The following is a 23,024-nucleotide window of genomic DNA, read 5'->3' on the forward strand; positions in this document are numbered from 1 at the left end:
CATTAGCGTGCCAGAATTTAAGGATGAGTATCCGCACACCATTGTCTAATCCCCTTAAATTCATATAACATAATTGTTCACGTTACATGTTTGTATGGCCTAGGGAATGTAAGAGATTTAAAGCAGATAGGACTTTTTTTATCATTAAAACATTTGTGTCAGAGAGTGATCGTTTCTGTGTTTAAAAAATAAATGCAGTAATGTTATATTGCCGGATTGTTGAGTAAAATCATTGTTGCCATTTGGCAGGGATGCATTTGGAACTAATTTAATGTACTCTGGAGCAATCGATAGTTTTCCGAAACATTTTTCATTTTCTCTAGAGAAGGAGATTCATTTCTTCTTCTTCATTTGTGACTTCCTATCAAGCCTTAGTGGATGTTACAGGTTTCTCTTTAAGAAAAGCATATATAAATGAGCAGAATGTTAATTAGGATTATACTGCTTTGTTGCCTCCAGCTGGCAGTGAAGGTCATACTGGCTTATATTTTACACTTAAAGCAATGTTTTTCATAAGCAAACATGACAACTTAAGGGAACTGAAAAAGGCTGTAACATGAGTCTACTTAGGCTTCTATACCATTTTGATTTATTTACTTTAATAATTGCATACTTTATATTATTTCAGTAAATAAAATAAAATAAAAAATCATATGCCACTATATAAAATGAGACAAATTCCAGACTTAAACAGAGCAGGGTGAGGATGACTGTACGGCTGGGCTGTTTGTGGTAGCTTCTCAAGATCTCAGATGAGGGCTGGAAAGTTTCTGCAAACCAGAAAAGATTTGGGCCTCAGTGGGATGAGTGGGTGTAGTACGTGGAGGCAGGAAAGCCAACAGTGTACAGACATACAGAGACTTTACCCAAATGTAGATTTGGGCTGTGGCGCTGGCAGAGTGATCCTCTGCCATGGCAGTTCCTCCTGGCTTCTATGCTTTGATTGAGCAAGGATGCAGACCTGACCCCTGGCCTGTATATGTGCTGCTGGCCAACTGATGGGATTTTCTCACAGCAGACACCTAGCCGTTTTTTGACACTGACTTTTGTCACTAAGCTTGTAGTGACAATCCCTCGGATGTTGTTGGAAAACGTACAATGAGTTTGGTGTTAACTATAAACTAGTGACAGGTCAGTTTAATACCTGCCCTCCAGTCAGCCACATAAGGACGGGTGTATATTTGCACAGTAAAAATGGAAAACAAGTAGTACTGTGCTCCAAAAACAAGAAAGCATGTTCACAAATGTGGACGTTTCTTGTCATACTGACAGCTCGTGTGCTTCATCCGCAAGCGGATGAAGAACGGCAGGTGTCAGAGATTTATGGGGAAGTAATACGCTCCCAAGCAAAACCGGGTTAAGAATAAACATAAAATGTTTATTCTTTAAGAACAATAAAGCACATTTTTGTGAGTCACACATGGTTACATATCCCAAAATATGCATTTCACAGAATCACAGAATGGCCAGGGTTGGAAGGGACCTCTGGAGATCATCTGGTCCAACCCCCCTGCCGAGCAGGATCACCTAGAGCATGTTGCGTAGGATGGCATCCAGGTGGGTTTTGGATATCTCCAGAGAAGGAGACCCCACAACCTCTCTGGGTAACCTGTTCCAGTGCTCTGTCACCCTCCCAGTAAAGAAGTGCCCCCTCATATTCAGCCAGAACCTCCTGTGCTTTACATTCACATATATGGATTCCTTAGTCTATTGAATACCGTTGCATTCACATCATTGTGCATCATCAAGAATGGAATTAAGACTATGTGATGCCTTATTATCATTTGACTTTGCAGTTACCTTACAAGGCTTGGTGTCGACAGATCCTGCCTCCCCCACTGTTTCACAGATACTTCCCTGATACACAAATACTCTTAGACCCTCCTGCATACACACTTCACATTACACACTTAGAAATTAATGTGCTGCAAGGCTAATTGCATCTATCAGCCCATTAAGCAAAACCACATGCCCTTTCTTATGTGAAAGCCAAACCTCTGTGATGGTACCTTTGTCTCTTCTGGAAACTAATAAAAATTTTAACGAGCCTTTTCAAGATGGTTTCCGTCTGCATAACCACTTCTGCTTAATTTAAACAACACAAGACTTGGTTTTTATTTTTATTTTTTTTTCAGCTGAAATAGGGCTTTGAAAAGTCAGTGAATCCTGATATAGTGCGTTCAAAAGCCAGCCTCTGATATTCTTTCTACCTGTAGTGTTCCCAAGGTTGTTCACAGAAATCTTTGTAAGTCCTACGATTATAAAATGCAGCAAGGTCTTCTGCAGAGTACCGTAATACAGAAGCCTTTAATGTATTTATCACACTTCTCTAAAAGTTAGAAGAGTTCTTGCTTCAAGTAACAATTTGAAAATTTTGCTCCAAAACTTTGTCTAATTTTAAGCTTAGCATCCCTCAACATCAGTTAAGTATTTTTTCTTGTCCTTGGCTTTTAACTCACCTGAAAGATTATATGCGCAGTTATGTTCCTCTTACTTTTTGTTTAGGTAAGGCTAGACTCCCAGGCCAGTGTGTTTTTTTTTCCTAGCTCCCAAGACTTGTTCATCTTTTCTCCTGCCAGCACAGCACTGCTTCACTGTGTCTCTTTGGACTTATCATTATCGAATGAGAATGGCACAAACGATACACAATGCTTAGATGATATCTTGCAATATCACGTACGATGACAGGAAGTTTCCCATTATTCCTGGAAACATCTCAGTTACTACAACCTATGAATGCCTTTGGTTTTTGCATGGTCTCAGAGTATCGATAGCTTGTAGTCGGTGGCAGTTCATCCACTGCATATTCAACTTTTTCTTATTCTGTCTTGCTTTCAGCTTCCAGGTTCACAGTTTTCGGCAGAACTTCTTATTGTTAGTTCATGCATTTTAGTCCTTGCATTTTATAGTCTTACTTGTACCTGCATCTTAATTTCTTGCATTGAGAAGGTCATCCAGTTGCATTTTAATCACTTTTGGGTGATCCAGTCAAATGAATCATTACTTTCCTGTGTTTAAAAATTTGCATCAGTTGCAGATTTATTTTATAATTTAGTGGTCAACCACTGGATTTCAACAGACTTCTGGGTGACAGTGGAAAAAAAAATCACTCAAATCATGTCTTCTGTCAGAGCTGCAACCTATATATTGCAATATTGCAGGATTGCCAGACATAGGAGATAGAAAAGCATGAATCAGTAGCAAAATACGGTAAGATTATTTTTATTTAAAGCATTTCAGTATGGAGTGCCTCTTCTATTCGGTATTTTTTCAGTTAGTGCTTTCACAGCTTCCATCAAAATAAAAATAAAGCCTTGTTATACCAAACATGAAAAAGGAGGCTATTCATTTAGAACATGAAGAGACAAACAAAGTGGGAAGTTTTTAATACAACATACTGAAAGAGTATTGCTTCTATAATAATTTTAAGATGAACCTACATATTTCTTGGAAGTGAATAAAAAGTCTTGAATCATAGCCCGAATATAACATTCTGATTGTTATCAGTGGTACATAGCAGTAAGTATTTTATTACTCATTTTATTACCTGTCAGGTACTGGCTATTTATGCTTACTGACGTTCGTGATTACACAGCCCAGTAATTGGATACCTCACCAGCTGCTATTTAGAGTTTTGTGTAGAGAGGGAAGAAAAATTGCTAAAAGCAATTGAGATATCACCGCAGCATTATTAATGATGAAGGCGGAAAATCTTTTACTTGCTTTCAGCGGGGTTGCTGGGAAATGTTGGAAGGGGTGCAAACAGATGGTGCCTCTCTGAGGAGGGTAACATTTAGGGGAGCCATCGCTGTGCCACTGGAGCAGAGCTCCTGCAGGTCTGTGGTGCTCAGGCTGAGAGCAGCCGGGCCTGCAAGGACTTTGGGATCGCGAGTACCCAAAGCAATAAAACGTCTTGGCAAAACTATTTGTCACTCATTGACAGGGAGGGAGAAGTACCACAGCTGCACCCGAGATAAGCCTAATTTCAGTTCTCCTGTGGATTTCTTGGGTTATCTCTTCAGATAGCAATAACTCTGGCTGCAGTGCAGGCCTGTTCAGTGCTGCTGGGCTTTGAGGGTGTTACGGATCTGCTGTTCCCTAGGGCAGTGGGAGATGGGTGGTGGGAAGGCCTGGTTTGTTTCTGAGGAGGTCTGAAACCTCCTGCATGCAGTGCAAGAATCACACTCAGCTTTTCCCTGTGGTAGATGTAAAAGAGACCTCAGCCTTGGTGTTTAAGGGACATCAGCCTGTTGTTTGTTTGATTCCGTAGCCCTTAGGGCACAACGTGCTTCCAAGAGAGAGGTTATGGCCCAGCCGTGCTTTCTGGCACCCAGAGCCCTCATGTCCCTGCTGCAGCCTCTCCTACTGACTCCAGTGCCACAGCCCTGCAGTCCTGCATCCTGTTCCTCATTCTCCTGTCGGTCTCTCCAGGTTTCTAAGTGGCAGTGACAGCAGTAATAGCTGTAGCTGTAGGGCTTAGGCTTTTTAACCCATGTTTGCCCTAGTCAGCATTTCAAAGGAACATTTGCTTCTCCTAGCCATGCTACCGAGATAACAAGTCCACATTCTCTGACAGATTTCAGTATTATTTTTTTTTTAACTGACCTTCCAGGAGTCCTACACTATTCCTTCCTCTGTTCTGTCTGTGAAATACTTTATTGAGAGTGATTTTTGGCAAAAGTCCATGAGAGTTGTTGGGCTTTTGGTTACTGTATTAATCCAGTCAAGGGATGTCTGTAACAACAGCTGTCCTGCGGTTCCTGGTCTGCACTTTGAAACTGTGGCGGACTGGTTCTTTTGGGGATCCACATAGCACTATCACATGGATTAGGGACATGGTTTAGTGACGGGCTTGGTAGTATTAGGTGGTGGTTGGACTTGATGATCTTAAAGTCCTTTCCAACCTGAATGATTTTGTGATTCTATGAGAAACACAATTGTATTTGACCTGCTTGTGGAGGACAAAAACTGTGAGCTCCTGAGTTTTGAGAGCTTCCACCCCAGCTGGGGTGGAGCAGGCAGACTTCCACTTTCCTTATGACTGGGGCAGGTGAAATAAGAACTTGCCTGAAGTTCATGTTTTCTTATTTGTAAAGCCCAGATTTATGCTTTCCAGGGAGGCAGAAGCACTCGAGGTTAAAGTGTGCGGGCAGTTAGAAGTATTAGTCATATTTGTATATACATTTTAATTAAAAGTGAAATGAAAGTGGCTGACTTGGCAGGCGGGGAGATTAGCAGCTTTACAGCTTCATGTGGACATGAGGGGATAGTGTCATTAGAACTGTAGCCTTGTGAGCTGCTGAGTTTCCCTGCTTCCCTAAAGAGAGAAGAAGAAATATTGTTCAGATCTGGTGATGCTGTTGGACTGCCGTCAGGTATGGATATATCACAGCATGAAGAGAAGAGCGGAGGGCATCAGCAGTCCACTGTACACATTCCTTTCCCTTACAGAGTCAAACCCTAGAAAAATGCCTACACAGACGTTCCAAAACTTGACATAAATGTTGTCTAAAGATCCTATTTGCATTCACTGTTTAAACAGATCAACAATATTATGATGTGCTGTTTTAAATGAAGACCAGATACAAGCTTAGATAATTGCACCTTTGCGTTTTAAGAATGCAACTTTGGTTTTGTAAGCAGTCTGTACTTTTGTGACAGATCAATACAAACACACGGATCACATTTTCTAGACACACAGTCTAGAGTAACCACCACGGAGGCTATGGGTCTGATATTTCTGGATTGAATTTGTGAGCGGAAAGAGTCTCTCCAAGAGATGTCATTTTGATTTCATCCTAGACCCTGCTCCATGCTTGGGTCTGCTCCCCAGAGCTTGCTTTGACCCCTGGCCAAGTCAGTAGGGCGTTGAGAGTATTCAGGATATCCCTGGGCATGCTCAGTGACCTTATTACCTTCCAAATTTATAAACACGGACTTCAGAAAAGAGGCATCCCCGCTATCTTATTGGAAGTCACAGAAGCATTGTGGGATCATCATTTCTTTGGAAGCTTTGGGCTTTCCTCCATGCGCCAAGAGGCGGTTTGACTGAGATCTCTCCATCTGGCTCTGTGCTCTGGCATCTCCTCACATTGACGGCATGGCTGTGGGCAAAAAGAAACAGAGATAGACACAGTGATGAGAACTGATAACCGGAGATTCTGTGAAGACACCCTCTCGAGCCCTATTTCAGATGGTAGAGTTTCTTCTCTGCCACAGATACCAAATCAGAAATATCTTCATCCTATTTCCAGTATGACCCCGTGTTGTAAAGGGTGTTTTAGCTCCTGTGAATATCAAGTAACAGAACTAAGCGATTGCAGAGCTGAAGCATAAATAGAAAGAGGAACAAGCAGCAGTGAACCGCTGACACTTCAGCTGAGACTTGGCAAGCCCATCTGGAAATGCTTGTCCCAGCAACACACATCACATTTGCACAGTACCTTCGTGATTGCCTCTGTGTACAAAGTTTATATCATCACTGACCTACTTTTTTTTTTTTTTTTTTAATGCTGGCAGTGAAAAGGCAGAAGTTTAATGTGAAGGGAATTACAATTTTTAAGTATTTCATGTCGTTCAGTATTTTCCTGTGTGTGTATATGTGCGCAAACATTGCCATATGCTCACTTATTCTGTAATGAGCTGAGCCTGCAGCTGACCTGTGTGTTAACTTCCAGTGGGAATCAGGCTCCTAATGCCATCTTTTGGTAAGTACCTACCTCGTGCTGTAGACAGGTCATGCAAAAATGTGGAGAAAACTCCTTTAGAAAAAAGCCATACTTTGTGACCTCTGGGAGGATACAAAACTGTTCTGTTTGCCATAGAAAGGAGACATTCGACTTACTGGTGCAGCACCTCTGATGTCATCTGAGAAGAGGTGTGGAAACATCGTGATCTTAACTGTCATCCAATATCCTCGTCTTTGGCAAGAAGTTTTTTTCTATCCACTTATTCCTGTCACAAAGGATGCTGTGACTTGCTTTGCTTGGAAATAAGTAAATCTCCTCTGACAGAAATTCCAGATGTATGAAACTTGTAAATGAGATGGAAGATGGCAGAAACCACCTTCAGTGCTCTTCCCTTCTGTGCATCACTATTAATTTCCAAGGGATCTGGTGTGGCTCAGCTCAGATTTCGCCTGGAGGTGGTAAAGCTGCAGAATTGGAATGCATCCTGGCTGCCAGGGCTGGGGCTGGGCTGTACGGACACGGTCGCTGCAGCCAACTGCCTGCGCTGGAGCAGGGAGTAGCGCAGCTGTACCGTGCGAGAGTGCTGGGACTCATCAGCCAGGGCTGCGGCAGGACGTGCCTCATGCCATGGCTAATTAGAGCATCAGCGTACATTGTTTGGTAATTAGTAAATTCTGCTAAGAATATCCATTTTAAATGGTCTCTTCACTGGTATTCTTCCATTAAAAAAAGAGAAGTAGTTCTATTATTATGCATTCTGTGATACGTATGAGATATATATACACATAAAAATATGTACAAACATATATATGATGTATGTATGCATATGTGTGTGTATGATTGCATGTGTGTGTGCATATGTGTGTGTATCATTGCTTCTTACTGGTTAAAAGAACTGAATGAGCAGAGCACAATGTCGAAGCCATATAGAATCATAGAATCACAGAATCATTAGGGTTGGAAGAGACCTCCAAGACCGTCTGGTCCAACCATCCCCCTACCACCAATGTCACCCACTAAACCCTGTCCCTAAGCACCACGTCCAACCTTCCCTTGAACACCCCCAGGGACGGTGACTCCACCACCTCCCTGGGCAACCCGTCCCAGTGCCTGACTGCTCTTTCTGAGAAGAAATGTCTCCTCATTTCCAACCTGAACCTCTCCTGGCGCAACTTGAGGCCATTCCCTCTAGTCCTATCACTTGTTACCTGTGAGAAGAGGCCAACCCTCAGCTCCCCACACCTTCCTTTCAGGCAGTTGCAGAGAGCAATGAGGTCTCCCCTGAGCCTCCTCTTCATACTGTGCTGCCTGTTAAGTGTCAGGATCCAAACTGTTCCCTACACATTTTTACTGATCTTTGGTACAATAAATATAGGGACAATATAGGATGTACCAGGGAATGGCAGATGAATTATTCAGAAAACTACCACGAAGAGCAGTAGGCTTTTTGTCTTTTCATGCGTAGAAATCAGGACTGGATGGTGTTCTGCAAGGTAGATGTTAGCCAAGCACAAACTACTAGACTGAAGAGAGGGAAGTAGCTGGGTGAAAGATTTGAGCTGTGGTCCAGTTGGTGACATCAGTGCTGTCTTCAGCCAGCACATTGGCCTTCTGTGGGTTTTAAAAGCAAAGTGAGGCTCTTGTGCAGTCACTGTCTTTGCGAAATCCTTACCCATTGGTTCAGAGAAAGATGCAACAGTCTTTAAAATAGGGAAAACAAAACACAAATTTCATGTAGCTGTGAGAGCAGTTTCTTCCCAAACGAGTTCCTGATTCTTTTTTTCTTGAGCAAAAAATTTGATTTTTCCATTTTCATGACTTTTCTGACAGTTGGTAAAGAAAATGCCTAATGGCTTCTCACCAAGTAACGTTGTTCCTGACTAGCCCTGAGCACATTCACTGCAAAACAGGAGCACGGTGCTTCGGGTTAGCCCTTTCCACACTCCACAGGAGGAAGGCACTTTTATCTGGAGCAAGAGTCCCCGCATATTATTCATTACCACCAACTCCTGTTTAGACAAGGCCCCAAGAAAGCTGTTCTGGCATGCACGCATGCAAATACAGACTATCTCTGTTTGTTGTAAGAACAAATATGAGCCATAGCTATCAACGTGTAAATATTAAAGGGTTGCATGTGCCTGTTCCAGTTCACAGGGAATGGCTCAAATGCTTTAGTTCTCACATCATATCCCACAGGTAGCAGAGACCGTGGTCCCAAGTGCAAAACCCAGTATGTTACCTTGAATAATGTAGGGAATTACATATGGATGATGTACTGGTGTACACAAGATTGTTTTCTGGAGATAAGCTCCAGTCCAAGGGGTTGTTGAATGAAGGTTTCCCCCATGACACCCTTTCCCTTCTGCCTCTTCTCCCCTCAGACTGCTCAGGTTTGGTAAGGGAGCTAATTTTCCTGAGCAGCTCTTGTGAGAAACATCTTCTAGCGAGAGAAATGCGCCTAGCGTCAAGTGATATCTTTTCCAGCCATAACGTGGACTAGCTGATGAAAAGTGAGTAACATTACTTACAGGAAAAACATTGAGGTCTTTTGATGAGAAGCCTATTTCCAGATGCCAAGGGATACAGAATGTACCACTTCACTTGATCCTTGGTTCCAGTGTATAATCGCATTCTGTTACATTTTTTCCCCCTTTTTATCCCATTTGATTTGGCTCCTGATAAATATGGCTGAACACTGACACATTTTTAGAGTTCTGGCCTAAACTTGATTTATGTACTGCAATGTAAGCTCAACAACTTCATCTGGGGCGGTTACATTTGTACTGTGTGCTAGGCACAATTTCAATTTATTGAGCTACTTCTCCTCCATAAAATTTGAGTTTTAGCAGATTCATAGAGGTGAGGGAGCCTGACAGACAGGAGAGCATACAAGGGAGAAAAACAAATTCCCTCTTTGTTCTTCATTTCAAACAAATTAGCAGGAAATAATTCAGTATGTACATGATGGCTATACACTGTAGAATAAGTACCCACTTGTATGTGGAAACTGTACGTAAATATTTTTTTCAGGTTTGTTGAAGCTTTATGTGGTAATGTTCTGTTTGACTTGATGATTTTGTAACCTCTTAGAAAATTTGGATCCACTTTAGCCGGTGGGTGGAGACAGTTAAGATAATGAAATTTCTATGAGTTACATGAATATAAGCAAAAGGGTATTGAGGGAGACCTTATAATGCTCTACGTAAGAAAGAAGGCTGTAGAAGGACCCCGTATCTTTTGACAGGACAGAGAACTTAAAATACTTGAGACTACCAAGTGCAGGAAGGCCTTCAGCCAGAATTTAAGACACAAGTACTCGATTTTGGTGCTCTTGGCTACTGGCTTATTTACAGAATAGTGTACCCCTCTTGGCACACTCCAGCATGGAGTTTGTGCAAAGGATTTCGTAGAAGCAGGTTTTCCCTTTTGTATCGGATGAACACCATTCATTAAGACGTAGAGCAGTGACTGAAAGGTGGGTTGAGCTGTCTGCATATATATTATATGCTCTTTCCATATCTTTGTTTTTTTAGATTATTGTGCGGCATAAGACTTGATGAACATTAGCAAATCCTGAAATATATTTTGAAAGTAAAGCTCAGTCAGAAATATTGATAATTACACGTTCTATAATTAGAGCTGTGTAGGCTTTTCTTCCTAAGTATGGCAACAGCTGTTAGAGCACATCTGGAAAATATGCTTTAAGCAAAGGTATTTTAGCTCAGAGATTTTCATGATGCTTGTGATATTTACAGTATTTCTTTCCAGAATACTAATCTGATTTATTAGTGTTTTTAATAAAAAAGTTTTCATTTTTTAATGCTTCCAAAAGCTGGTTTTGAATTCATATCACGGATTGGACATTCCGCTGTAGTTCAAGGCTGAACGCTGCAAAACGAAACCATTGCTTTGCTACTATTTTTAGGTAGAAGTTTGTCTACTGCCCTAATAACACTGTCTTCACCAATTTCAGCCAACTCTTTTCCCTTTCTTTGGTTCTAAAGAGAAATAATTGTTTCACACTGGAATCACGTTGAGAGGCCAATTGGTCTCATGGCTGGACTCCTACTCTGTGCTTCCCGTGACCCAGGTTAACACCCTGCTGTGCTGTAAAGAAAATAGAGTTGTTGCCCCTACAGTTATTACAGCATCACTCAGAACTTCATTGAAGTTGGTGAGAGTATTTACATGGTAGCACCCTGGGCACTTGGAAATGAACAGCAATATTTCTGCTTGAGGTAGGAGCCCAAGAGTTGTGGCTTCAATATTTTCTTAACTGCTGTGTGCATACCTGGCACTAAAAAAAAGGGGATGAATAAATTTATTAATGAAAAACGAAAAGAAATAAACAAGAAAGCAGAAAGCTAAACAAGTTAAAAAAACCTCTATCCATTAATTTATTGATACAGATGTTACTCATTATATTTATTTGGAAAAAAGTGACTAAAAATAAAGATGCAGGACCCAAAGGCCTTTACTAACATAGCCAGGATTTTGCATTCAGACCTAAGTGTCTCAAAATCAGCCAGCCTCCTTGCTTTCATTATGATGAGGGAATGTTGCAGATAGACAGCATTTACCAATAGTTTTCAGAGTAAGAAATAGGTTTCCCTTTATTTAGAGTAGGAGGCAACTTTTTTGTACTAGATAACATTGCGTTGAAACAGCTTTGTGACTGAATTTTAAATCATAAATCCTGTACTTTTGCAGCTGGAGGCAAAATGGAGTTACCCAAACAATCAAGTTACTACATTTAAAAAAATGTATGAGGTTTAAAAAAGTCTATGGCGGTGGTACTGCAAAATGAAAGAGTGACATGGAACAGATTAGCGGCAACGTGGGAAAATTAATTCCAAATTATTGACAGTTTAATTGACAGACAGGAAGCATTTTAATGTGCTTCATATGCTCTGCTGTTCTTCATTTTTCAGTCGTTTCCACCGGACAGAAAGCCAGTTTTCCCAAGGGTGGGGTTTGAAATGGTACCAATCGGTTTGTGGGGATTGCCAGCATGGGTGGAAGGCTCTTTTCCCCTTGTGTCCAACAGCTGCAGAGCCCTCGGGGTGAGCCAGGCTTGGGCACACTGGCTCAGCTCTTTTCCCAGTTTTGCTGGTGGCAGAGGTTCTTTGAGCACCAAACTCATAGGGTGATTTTCGACCCGCAGGCTCCGACTGCACGAGGAGAAGGTCATTAAGGACCGGAGGCACCACCTCAAGACGTATCCCAACTGCTTTGTTGCCAAAGAGCTGATTGACTGGCTGATTGACCATAAGGAGGCCTCAGACCGAGAGACAGCAATTAAACTTGTCCAGAAGTTATTGGATCACAGCATTATCCATCATGGTAAGCGCAATATCACTTCTAAGCTAAATTTTATTGGCTGTTGTGAATCAAAGAGAAATCCCACTCCTGTTCTTCTCTCTGGTATAGGACAGGTAGGGTCCTTTCCCTGCCAGGAACAGGGTATCTGGCCTGAAGGGTTCTGCTCCACAAGTCCCCCCGTTTCCCCAGGGACATGGAGAGGCAGTCAGGGTGTAGAGTTGTGTTCCCCATGTTGGCACAGGAGGGAAGTCCCTGCAGACCGTGCTGCTTCTTCCCTGCCTCCCCAGCATCCCCAGCTGGATCCTGCCCCCTCTGCTGCCACCACCAGGCTCTGCCTGCTGCCCTCCCCTCCCTGATCCCCCTACACAGCCCCGTCCTCCCCTGCCAGCTGAAAAACCCATCTGAAAAATCAGCCAGTAAAAAAAAAAAGGTTGTCTTTCTTGCAGGGATTTGTTCTCCAGCTCTTTTCCTCACACCAGCTGCACAAACATTTGTGCTGCTACAGCTGCAAGAAAGTTAGATGTCTGACTGTGCCCTGATTAATTTTCTCCTAAACTTGTTGTCTGTTTGAGACCTGTTCCATTTAGCATCTTGAATAACAATTCACACTTATGAAAAGGAGGCTACCAAATCAGTGGTAGCATTTAGTTGCCTTTTAGTGCACAAAGAGGCTGGAAAGCACAAAAACAAAGAAGATTCAAGCCCTTTATTTCAAGTATCATTACCTATTTCAAAAACACAAAATGTACAATTTGTTTCTTTTTAATAGGAAATAGAGCAACTGCTAACAGATGACTGTTGACTTTATACAAGGGTGACTGTGTGTGCAGGGATACTGCTGCTATCAGCAATGCATTCACAACACCTTAATTAAAGGAAGAAATGCACATTCTGAATGCGTGCCACTTCTACAGCTTCTGCTTGGGTATTAAATTAAAATTCTGGGTTGTTATGGAAACTGGGACTCACGGTAGATAGTTAAAGAATAAAGTAATTATAGGGTATTCAAATCTGACTACTTAATCCTCTATTGAGAAAATGTCAGTGAAGAGTTGCATGGATGCCTGAGTGACTTAATTTAATTGAGCAATAGATATTTTATTTCTGAGTGCTTGTGTAAAACTGCAACAACCTTTAAATGTTTCCTACCTCAGAATCCAATTGCACACTGTAACTTTCATACAAATTATATACGTGTGTGTGTGTATATTACACATAAAGCAGGTGTCTATTGAAAATTTTCATGCATTATGCTTGAAGTTAATGAAATCGTTAGTGAAGTGAGAGAGGGCAAAGTCAGGTAGGTTTAATCAGGTTTTGCAGGGAGCCCAGAGCATCCTTTCAATACCAGCATCAAGTGCAAGCAGTACCAGCTCCTGCTGCACGTGAGCCCATGCAGGTGGGCTGACAGCTCTGCTACAGCCCCTTGCTCGGGATTGCCTTCCCGTTAATTTATGCCCTTGCTGCAGCTCTCTTCTGGCATTTGCAGGAACCCACCATCAGCTGGTCTCTTACAAATTCTTATTTAGTTTTTCTCAGTGTGCTCCTGTTGTACCTCCCATTTGCTAGCTGGCATGGCAGAGAGATTGAGACAATTTTAAGTGAGCAGGCGGCTTTGATTTTGACTGTTTCTGCAGGGAGACTCAGCTTTCCTACAGCATTGTTTAAATGATACAAATAACATTAAGAAGTTTGCCAATCCTTAAATCACTGGCTGCTCTGCACTGGTATCTTTTTAGACAAACTGTTTACATCAAAAGGTTTTCCAGGTATCTAACAGATGGATGCTTTTTTGCTATTCATAGCTATAGTTATGAAACTGACAAACACCGATCCCTCTCAGCTAGAAATTTTGTTACCTGTCTGAAAGTTTTCTTCAGTCTTTTATCATTTATTAAACTTGCATGTGGCTGTATGCTAAGAAATACAGGAGGCTAGGCTCCACTCGTGCTTGCTTTGTAGTTCACCGGTGTCCTGGTTTCAGGTAGGACAGAGTTAATTTTCCTCCTAGTAGCTGGCAGGGTGCTATGTTTTGGATTAGGATGAGAAGAGCGCTGATAACATGCTGATGTTTTAATTGTTGTAGAGCAGTGCTTACACCAAGCCAAGGACTTTTCAGCTTCTCGCTCTGTCCTGCTAGCGAGCAGGCTGGGGGTGCAGCAGGAGCTGGGAGTGGACAGACCCAGGACAGCTGACCCAAACTGGCCAAAGGGGTATTCCATACCATCTGACGTCATGCTGAACAATATATAGGGGTGGCTAGCCGGGGTGGGGGGCCGGCTGCTCGGGGATAGGCTGGGCATCGGTCAACGGGTGGTGAGCAATTGCATTGTGCATTACTTTGTACACATTATTACTATTATTATTATTATTATTATTATTGTTATTATTTTTCCTGTCTTAATAAACTGTCCTTATCTCAACTCACAGGCTTCACTTTCCCGTTTCTCTCCCCCATCCCGGAGAGGGAGGGGGGAGGGTGAGCGAACGGCTGTGTGGTGTTTGGCTGACAGCCGGGCTAAACCACAACAACCGGTGATACCTGCTAAACGGATTCTCAACCCTTTAGCATCCTTGTGAAGATTTTTTTTCATTTTACATTTCAGTTTGTGATGAGCATAAAGAATTCAAGGATGTCAAACTGTTCTACCGCTTCAGGAAAGACGATGGGACGTTTCCGCTGGATAATGAGGTGAAGGTGTTCATGAGAGGACAAAGGCTCTATGAAAAGTACGTTGCATTCAGTATCCATCATCTGTCAATAATAGTACCACAGGAGGCAAATGGTACTTGTTCATCCATTTTTGTATAGTCAGAGACTTTCAAATCATGCAGTAATTGGCCTGCATAATCGCATGACTTCATTTTGTAACCCTTCTCTCTTTACATTTCCCTTTTGCTTTCCTACCACGTTGACTTGTAGCATTTTGGGCTGAGGCCAACAGTATGAGTTTCAACAAGGGTAAGTGCTGGTTCTGAACTTGGGGTACAACAACCCCAGGCAGCCCTACAGGATGGAAAGCCATCCAGCAGAAAGGGACCTGGGGGTATTGGTCGATAGCAGGCTGAATATGAGCCATCAGTGTGCTCAGGTGGCCAAGGAGGCCAGCAGCATCCTGGCTTATATCAGAAGCAGTGTGGCCAGCAGGGCTAGGAAGTGATTGTCTCCCTGTACTCAGCTCTGGTGAGGCTGCACCTTGATTACTCTGTTCAGTTTTGGGCCCCTCGCTACAAGAAGGACATCGAGGTGCTGCGGCATGTCCAGAGAAGGGCAACAAAGATGGTGAAGGTTCTAAAAAACAAGTTTTACGAGGAACAGCTCAGGGAGCTGGGGTCGTTTAGCCTACAGAAAGAGAGGTTCAGGGGAGACCGTATTGCAATGACCTTTAAGGAGGCTATAGGGAGGTGGGGATAAGTCTCTTCTCCCAAGCACTAAGTGATGAGACGAGGAAATGGCTTTAAGTTGCACCAGGGGAGGTTTAGGTTGGATATTAGGAAAGTTTTTTTCACTGAAATGGTTGTGGAGTATTGGAACAGGGTGCCCAGGAAAATAGTTGAGTCACCATCCCTGGAGGTCTTCAAAAAATGTGTAGATGTAGTGGTTAGTGACACAGTTTAATGGTGGACTTGGCAGTGCTAGGTTAAAGGTTGGACCAGGTGATCTTAGAGGTCTTTTCCAACCTAAATGATTCTATGTTTCTATGATTCTATGATTTTGTTTAAAATGAAATTGCATTTGTTATGTTATGTTGTCTGTGGTTTGTAAACACATCCTGTGTGAGAACCCAATGTAAATTTTAGTCCTTTCACTCTATTTTATAAAAAAAGAGCCACAACCGGATGATTGGTCATCTAAAATTGTAATCACAAGACCCAAAACTTTAGTACATCAAAATATACTGAACAAGTGGCTACATATTTCTTTGCAACTCCATCTCTACGGCTTCACCAGGAGTTATGATTTTAAATAATGAGTGAAATTAATCTTTGCTGTTCCAGTCTGCAAAGCTTCTGCATCAGAGAGCTTATACTAAAAGCAGTTGCAAAAATAAACCTCAGCCAAGAACATCTAATTAAGATTTGAAGTTAATGATTGTGCTGAGATACTGAATATCCCACTGGATTACTTCCGTCAAATAACTAGGCAGCTTAACCGTACTTCCCGATCTATAATTAATGACATTTTAATTCAGGATGTAGGGATTGTAAGGTGGCACTTTCAAGCAGAGTGAATAAAATGCATGTTGGCATGTGCTACAAAGTAATGCAAAAGTTGCGGTGTGTTATTTACCAAAAGCTTCAAGTATTGCTCCGGGCTGAATCCTGCCCACACTCCCTCTTGGTGAGAGACACTGAGTCCTCTGGCTGGAGTCGTTTAGTTTCCCTCCTGCAATAAATCAGCAGCTGTACAGAGGAAGGTGTTAAGCAGAAGGCTAAAAACACAGCCATGACCCCCTGTTGGACAGTCCCCTATTGCTAGTGTGTCCCAGGGTTTTCCTGAAATGCCGCACCATTGCCTATCCCTCCTGCTTCCCCTGCACAAGAGGGCAGATGCGAAAGATCAGCAAAACAAGGGAAGGCTGCCAACTGCTCTGTTCATTGCTGCCAGGGGACTGGGCGTGTTGTTGGAAGCGCCTTCGGAACAACTCGCCAGCTCTGCAGCTTTCCCCAAACCAGGGTTGTGGTATCTTCATTTGAACTCTGTACCAGGTGTCAGGACAAAGCCATGTTAAAAAGCTGGTGGTAAATGCTGTCTTCAAGGTTAGAAGGCTATGAAGGGCAGTTTGGTGAAATAGCAGTTAATCTGAAATATAAAAAAACAACTGTAAATGCCACTCCTTTTGTTGCACCTGCCCTGTAAAATTTAGGATCACAGAATCACAGCATGGTTTGGGTTGGAAGAGACCTTAAAGATCATCCAGTTCCACCCCCCTGCCATGGGCAGGGACACCTCCCACTGAATCAGGTTGCTCGAAGAGTCATTTCTGTGACTGTGACTAATTAAAGTAAAAATAAATTGGGTAAAACACAAAATACGCCACTGGCAAAAATCCTTCACTGGATACACTGGGAAAGATGGTTGGACTGCCCATCTCCAAAATCTCCTGCGCTTTACGAAGCACAGCATTTGCTCCTTTAGTCTCTAACACACACTGCCCTCAGGCATAGCCCATGCTATGGGAAGTTGATTGGTGTGTCTAGACTGCAACCTTGTTTTCAGTTTTTAGCTTCTGTGAGCAAAATCATTTTTTTTCTTGGTGAGGCTGATAACAGTCCCCTGCATGAAATGAGCCATGGTAGGAAAAGCTCTGTCTGCGAGTGTGTCTGCTTCCATCCCCATTTCTCTGCACGGAGAACCATCTCCAAACCAAGCTTTAGTGTCTAGTTCGCCCTACACTACACCAGCAGAATGGTGTTTATAAAGGGAAAGGAGTTAATACCCAAACCAGCACCTATATCTAAATATAACTCATCCTCATGAGGTGGTTGCTCCTAGGCAACGTATCTAAAGGGTTCAGAAACTTTTAGAACCAGCCCCAAGTGCTAAATATAGTGTAGCTTAAAAATACATGGCATTTCAAAACCAGTCTGTGACAGTCAAAGCTGGTAAAAATTCTCCATGGCTCACTGGAAATGTTTTGTATTCACGGGAGATAAGACTGCATACCTGGGCTGTTTGGGTTTACTTGTTTTCAGTAGCAAAGCCAGTCTGCAGAGCACTCTGATTTCATTACATCCCTATTAGCAACACCTTCACAGTTTCATTGGATGCATTTTAAACTCAAAATCCAATACTGAACGTCAGACTAGTGCGGAAGGAGTTCTGCAGTGAACTACGCACATGGGTAATACAAGTCTTTGCTTATAGCATTGAGAAAGAAAATATTAATTCAACATAATTAAACTAGCAATTAAAAGGCAACAACTGGAGAAAGTCTTCATGCACAGATGTGAAATCAGTTGCCAGTATATTCAACTTGTTTATCAAAATGTCTGTAGGCCTAATTTCAAGAGAAATGTGACTATGCCAAAGGAAATGTATCTGAAGCCAAGATGATTTTGAAATGCATCTAAGTTTTTTAGGTGTTGCTGGTCTTCACTAGGCTTTGCTCGTTTAAGACGCGCATTGTAATACTATTTCCTGCTCTTCCCCACCCATCACATCAGGGCTGGAGTACCGTTACATTCAGAAGCCAGAGTAGCTTGTGCTTGCCAAACATTGCAGATGTTATCCAACACCTTTCACGCAGATTTTTACCCTCGATGGGTAAAATGAGCAAAATGATTTGGGAGGATGAGCAGACTGCTGCACAGACAGAGGAGGGGATGCATTAGGCAAGCTCCCAGCATTCAGACAGCAGTGAGGGGTAGATGCCCTGTGCTCTCTCTGGAACATGGGCCATCAGGTCTGTCCCCAAGCTGAGGATCAACCTTTCCTTGTCCCCCTTCTATGTGACCACAGAGCTCCTTTTACCCTGTACTGTCCTCTCTATGGCATTACCTCCCTTACCTATCATGAATGCCTTTGGTGGTTGTAGGTGCCCGATTAGAAGATTTAAAATCAGTCTCTGACCCTATCCTCCCTTCATTTGCACTGAAAATCATCAAACAGCTCAGATTGCCTGCACATCGGTGCAAACTTTGGTAACCCTTTCTGTGAACGTGCTTTGAGTTTCAGCTTTATAACTACAGATGAAACCTAATGGATTACCTACGGCTTTAAGTCTTCCTGAAAATTCTGGAACAGTTCACTAGACCCAAGGATGGTATCAGTTTTCATACTCTGCAGGACTGACCAAAGAGATTGGATAAGATAAGCATGTTTCCTGTTCAACAAGACCCTCCCTGCAAGTCTTACATAAATCCAACACAGACCTTTCTTAGTTGGGTTTCTTTTTTTTTTTTAAATTCAAGTTGTGCAGGCACCATATTTTTATTATGTTTGCAGTTCTCGTAGGTTTAGGTCAGGCGCGCAGGATTGTAGTGTTTCTGGTGCAGTCAGTTTTAGGAGCTACGAGTCATCTCATGACATTGACTTCAGCTTCAACTTTCAATTAGATTTCACAGTGAAAAGTGCGATTTTATGGTTTTAATTTCAGGAAATCATTCAGATAATTTTGAGACGGTGTTCTTTGAATCACTTTCATTTTACCTCATCAGCGGTTAATTTACATTTATCCTTTGGTGCAGTTATTTAGATAAAACAAAGTAAAAAAAAATCTTCTGAAATGTTTTGTGTTTGGCTAAATACATTCCTTTCATGTAGGTTAACACAAGTTGTAACAGATAATAGGTTTTGACATAAACGGTCGCATGTTTTTGGAAACACACAGAAAATGGAAGAGGGAGAGGCAGTTTCCAATTTTGGCTAATGCCAGGCCAGGTTTTGGCTGATGGAAATTGGTACACTTCTGTTGACAGCAGTGGCGTTACAGTGATTTACTTCAGTTAGCAGTGGATTGCTGTTTCTGGGTTTGTAAAACTGTCAATTTGCCGTGTCTGTTCACAAGTCCAAATCCTTTGCAGTGCTATTCTGGGCACATGCAGAAGGGTGTGAAATGTCAAGCTGAGTGTTTTTCCACTTGATATTTTTCCAGATTTCTTTTGTGGCTGTAAAAATCTAATGATTAGCATCACTTTTTCAAGGACCTCTCTATCTGGTGCTTCAATGAGCTGGTCAACTAATTATAAGCTCATCAAAGAACAATTAACACAATCCTCAGGACTTTTTGTTTGGTGCCCGCAGAGCCTGGGCAACCAGTTCTGGGTAACTATGCAGCAGATGGTATAAAAGACACAAGTTTTGGGTTTGCTTTTTATTTCTCAGGGGGAAAAAAGCTTGGTGAACAAGAGACATTTAAAGATGGTCTCTTGGAGCTCTCTCCAAATCAGGTGTGGTTAGCGTGGGACAGAGAGCTAAGCCTTGCATGCACACGTGGGCAAATAAAAATATGAAAAAGAATAAAACCTTTGCAAGAGTTCTGGAGTCAGTATCTTGTCCCCCATGATACACGTTCTTGCTTTTGACCCCATCCCTGAATTCAGCTAATTTTGACTTTCTTCATCCTTACTCAGCTCAGAGGTGTTGGTAACGACACACCGACATGGACAGGAGCAGTTCATTATATCTGCCACTCAGCTTCAGCTGTGGCAGAGCAGCCTTTGACTGGTTTGATGATCTGCTGCCTGGGGTCACATCCAGCCAGCCCTGGCTTCTGGTTAACTCTCATTAAAGTCACTGGAATAAATCGTTCAGGTGAAATTACAAGGGGCAGGTCCCATCAAACGTCTTCACTGTAATTTCAAATGAAACTTCTGTGTTTTCTATTTCTGATGCCCGACGTCAGAATTCAGAAGCCCCCAAAAGAGGTGAAGTTATATATTTATTGTACTTTCCATGATTTCCATCAGTTCTGGGCATACTGGCAATTTAAGAAAGTGATCACTCATATATAGGTTTATATGAAATTCAATTTTCTGGTAAGAAGGGCAAAGATCAAGAGCTTTTGGAATTTTCACATTGTGGTCCAGTTGTGCCTTTAATTTCCAAATAGTTGGTGAGGGAAGGAGACTTACAATCTTACATGGAAAAAAACTCAAACAAGCCATTCTTGAACTGTTGTTCTGAAAATCTTGCCTTTAGCCTATAGTAAATAAAATAATTATGAATAATAATTAAATTAACGAATAAAGAGGCTGTGTTTCTCAGTCTCCCAACAAAAAAGTGCGGTTCTGTATTAAAAGAGACTGATTCTCATTTCTTCTCCTCCAAAATGTCAACCTCATTTTTGCATTAACAAAATACTGAGGCTTTTTTTTTTTTCTTTTTCCTTTTGTTTTTATATTGCGTCATTTGTTTAGGTTCCTTGAATGGAGAAGAATTTTCCTAGTGTTTTTAAGTTATATATGTGCCAATTGGATGGAGATTTGGAGACACCTCATAATGTTCTTAACTCTTGTGTTAGGGCAAACTGAGAGATTATCTCCAATGTCAAAATGTGTTCAGGTGTACAATTTCACTGGCTGCAGCTGCATCGCGGAGTGGTGGGAGCCAAATATTTACCAACCATCCAGACCACAGAACTGCCTTTTTTCCTTCCTCTTGAATTTTTCTGCAGCTGTTTTACAGCTTACAGGGAGAATTTTCAAAACCATCTAAATGACTTGGGGGCATAGTCCTGCTGACTGTAAAAATTAATTAGGAATTTTTGAACACATTAACTATAACTTGGTGCTTTTAGGCTGATTTTATTTTGAGGTCAATTATACGTTAACTTTCAGGGAAGCTAAAGAACTAAATATGGGAAATGCAAAGCTGAAGAACCTTGTTTTCTTTTAGGGAAAAGGAGAAAGCTTTAACTTCATATAGGTATATGAAGCCTAAATTTCTCGACTGAGCTGCTATAATTCCCATACTAAGTTTAGATTGATAGCTTGAGGGAAGATTTAGTAGTTAGGTTCACATCTGTTTGCTTGGTATCAGTGAGATTTGCCAGAATAGATCTGGAGTTGTTTTTTTGAAGTATCATTTTCCCTATTGTTTTTTTTTCCCTTCCCTACCAGGTTGATGAGTTCTGAAAATACTCTTTTGCAAGCCAGGGAAGAGGAAGGAGTCAAGTATGAGCGGACCTTTGTGGCATCAGAGTTCATTGACTGGCTCATCCAGGAAGGAGAGGCCACGACGAGGACCGAAGCCGAGCAGCTTGGCCGCAGACTTTTGGAGCATGGGATTATACAGCACGGTGAGACACTTACTGCCAGGTGGCAAAAGTTATGCTTTTTGTGGTGCCTTCTTCAGGTAAAGTTATGTTGTCTTTCGAGGCATTGTGTGTCCGTGTTCTTGATAACTTTAGGTAGGAGTTGTTTAACAAAAGGGTGGCTTTTTCAAAACTTGTCTTAGTTCTAAAAATTCTGCCTCACATAGAGATGAAAACTAGAATTTGGGATTGTATAATGACTATGTAAGTGTATGGATGAAAAAGAACGCTCTTATGTTTGGAGTAATTAACTTGTAGAACTTGTTATCAGCAGTAATTATAATTGAGGTAAATAGCTTTGTAAGGATCAGATAGGGATTAGAAGCACAAATAAGCTACATTCTCTATGTAGAGTAAAAACTACATGTTCTGTGTATCTTCCTACATGTATCTCAAGAAGATACAGTATTTGAGGGCAGGAGCAGAGCAAAATCTGATGTCAGAAAACAAGCTTCCCTCCTGGTCATGTTGCATAATCATTCTGGTATGTTTGGGTAAGAAAGAGGGTATCGCTTTCAGCTCAAGTGTTGTGGTGTTGGTCCTGGAGGTCTGACTCCTCTGAGGCAGGAATCTGACACTTTGTCACGGTCCAGCTCACTGTGGCTGCACCTTCACTAAGGTCCCTGTATTAAAGGTGGAGGAGACAGTTTTCTCTCTCTGTGGCCCCAAGAGTGACAAAATGAACACCCCTGGCATTAAAACCCATTTCATGTGTTGACATCATCTAATTTCAGTGCAGGTTGGACTTCTTTGACTGGGTGTTTTCCACCACAAAGGCACCAGCACCACTCATGAGTGACAAACAGGGTGCTTGAAGGTGGCAGAACCTACTGGCAGAAGCTGCTAGCAGTGTTGCTTAATGCAAGCAGGAAAGTAATCAAATCCTTGTGATCAGAGTGTTGTCAAATCAACACTAATTTTGACAGAGAACAAAATTCACAGTATTAACAGGCTGTTAAACTACAAGGTGCTAGATTGACTCTCTTGCTTGTTGCTTTGTGAGGTAACCTAGTCTTAAGGAATAGAGAAAAAATGGGGGTATAGTGACCTGCATGGTTCCTTCATGGTTGTGATCATGCTCACATTATGTTTAGTTTCCACTTACTAGGAGCTACTTCTGAATGTTTACAGTAATCAGCTTCCAGTTCTATAATTACCCCTGTGCTTCCTATGATTTATAGGGTGCCAACTGCTTGGGGCTTGACTAAGGGAAGATATTCCACTCCTCCTCTTTATAGCAGCAGTGATCTAATTC

General features: G+C 41.9%; 1 protein-coding gene across 2 annotated transcripts in view; it reads left to right on the forward strand.

Moving 5' to 3' along the window:
• Positions 1-23,024, forward strand: part of DEPTOR (DEP domain containing MTOR interacting protein) — a 77,908-nt gene that overhangs the window by 16,821 nt on the left and 38,063 nt on the right. For both annotated transcript variants that reach the window (XM_035556239.2, XM_035556240.2), the window contains exons 3-5: positions 11,854-12,032; positions 14,618-14,741; positions 21,576-21,754. In XM_035556239.2, the coding sequence (XP_035412132.1) occupies positions 11,854-12,032; positions 14,618-14,741; positions 21,576-21,754 (482 nt within the window). The remainder of the gene's footprint in view (positions 1-11,853; positions 12,033-14,617; positions 14,742-21,575; positions 21,755-23,024) is intronic.

This window comes from Cygnus atratus, chromosome 2 (genome assembly GCF_013377495.2).
Source record: "Cygnus atratus isolate AKBS03 ecotype Queensland, Australia chromosome 2, CAtr_DNAZoo_HiC_assembly, whole genome shotgun sequence".
In the NCBI taxonomy this organism is placed as follows: Eukaryota; Metazoa; Chordata; class Aves; order Anseriformes; family Anatidae; genus Cygnus; species Cygnus atratus.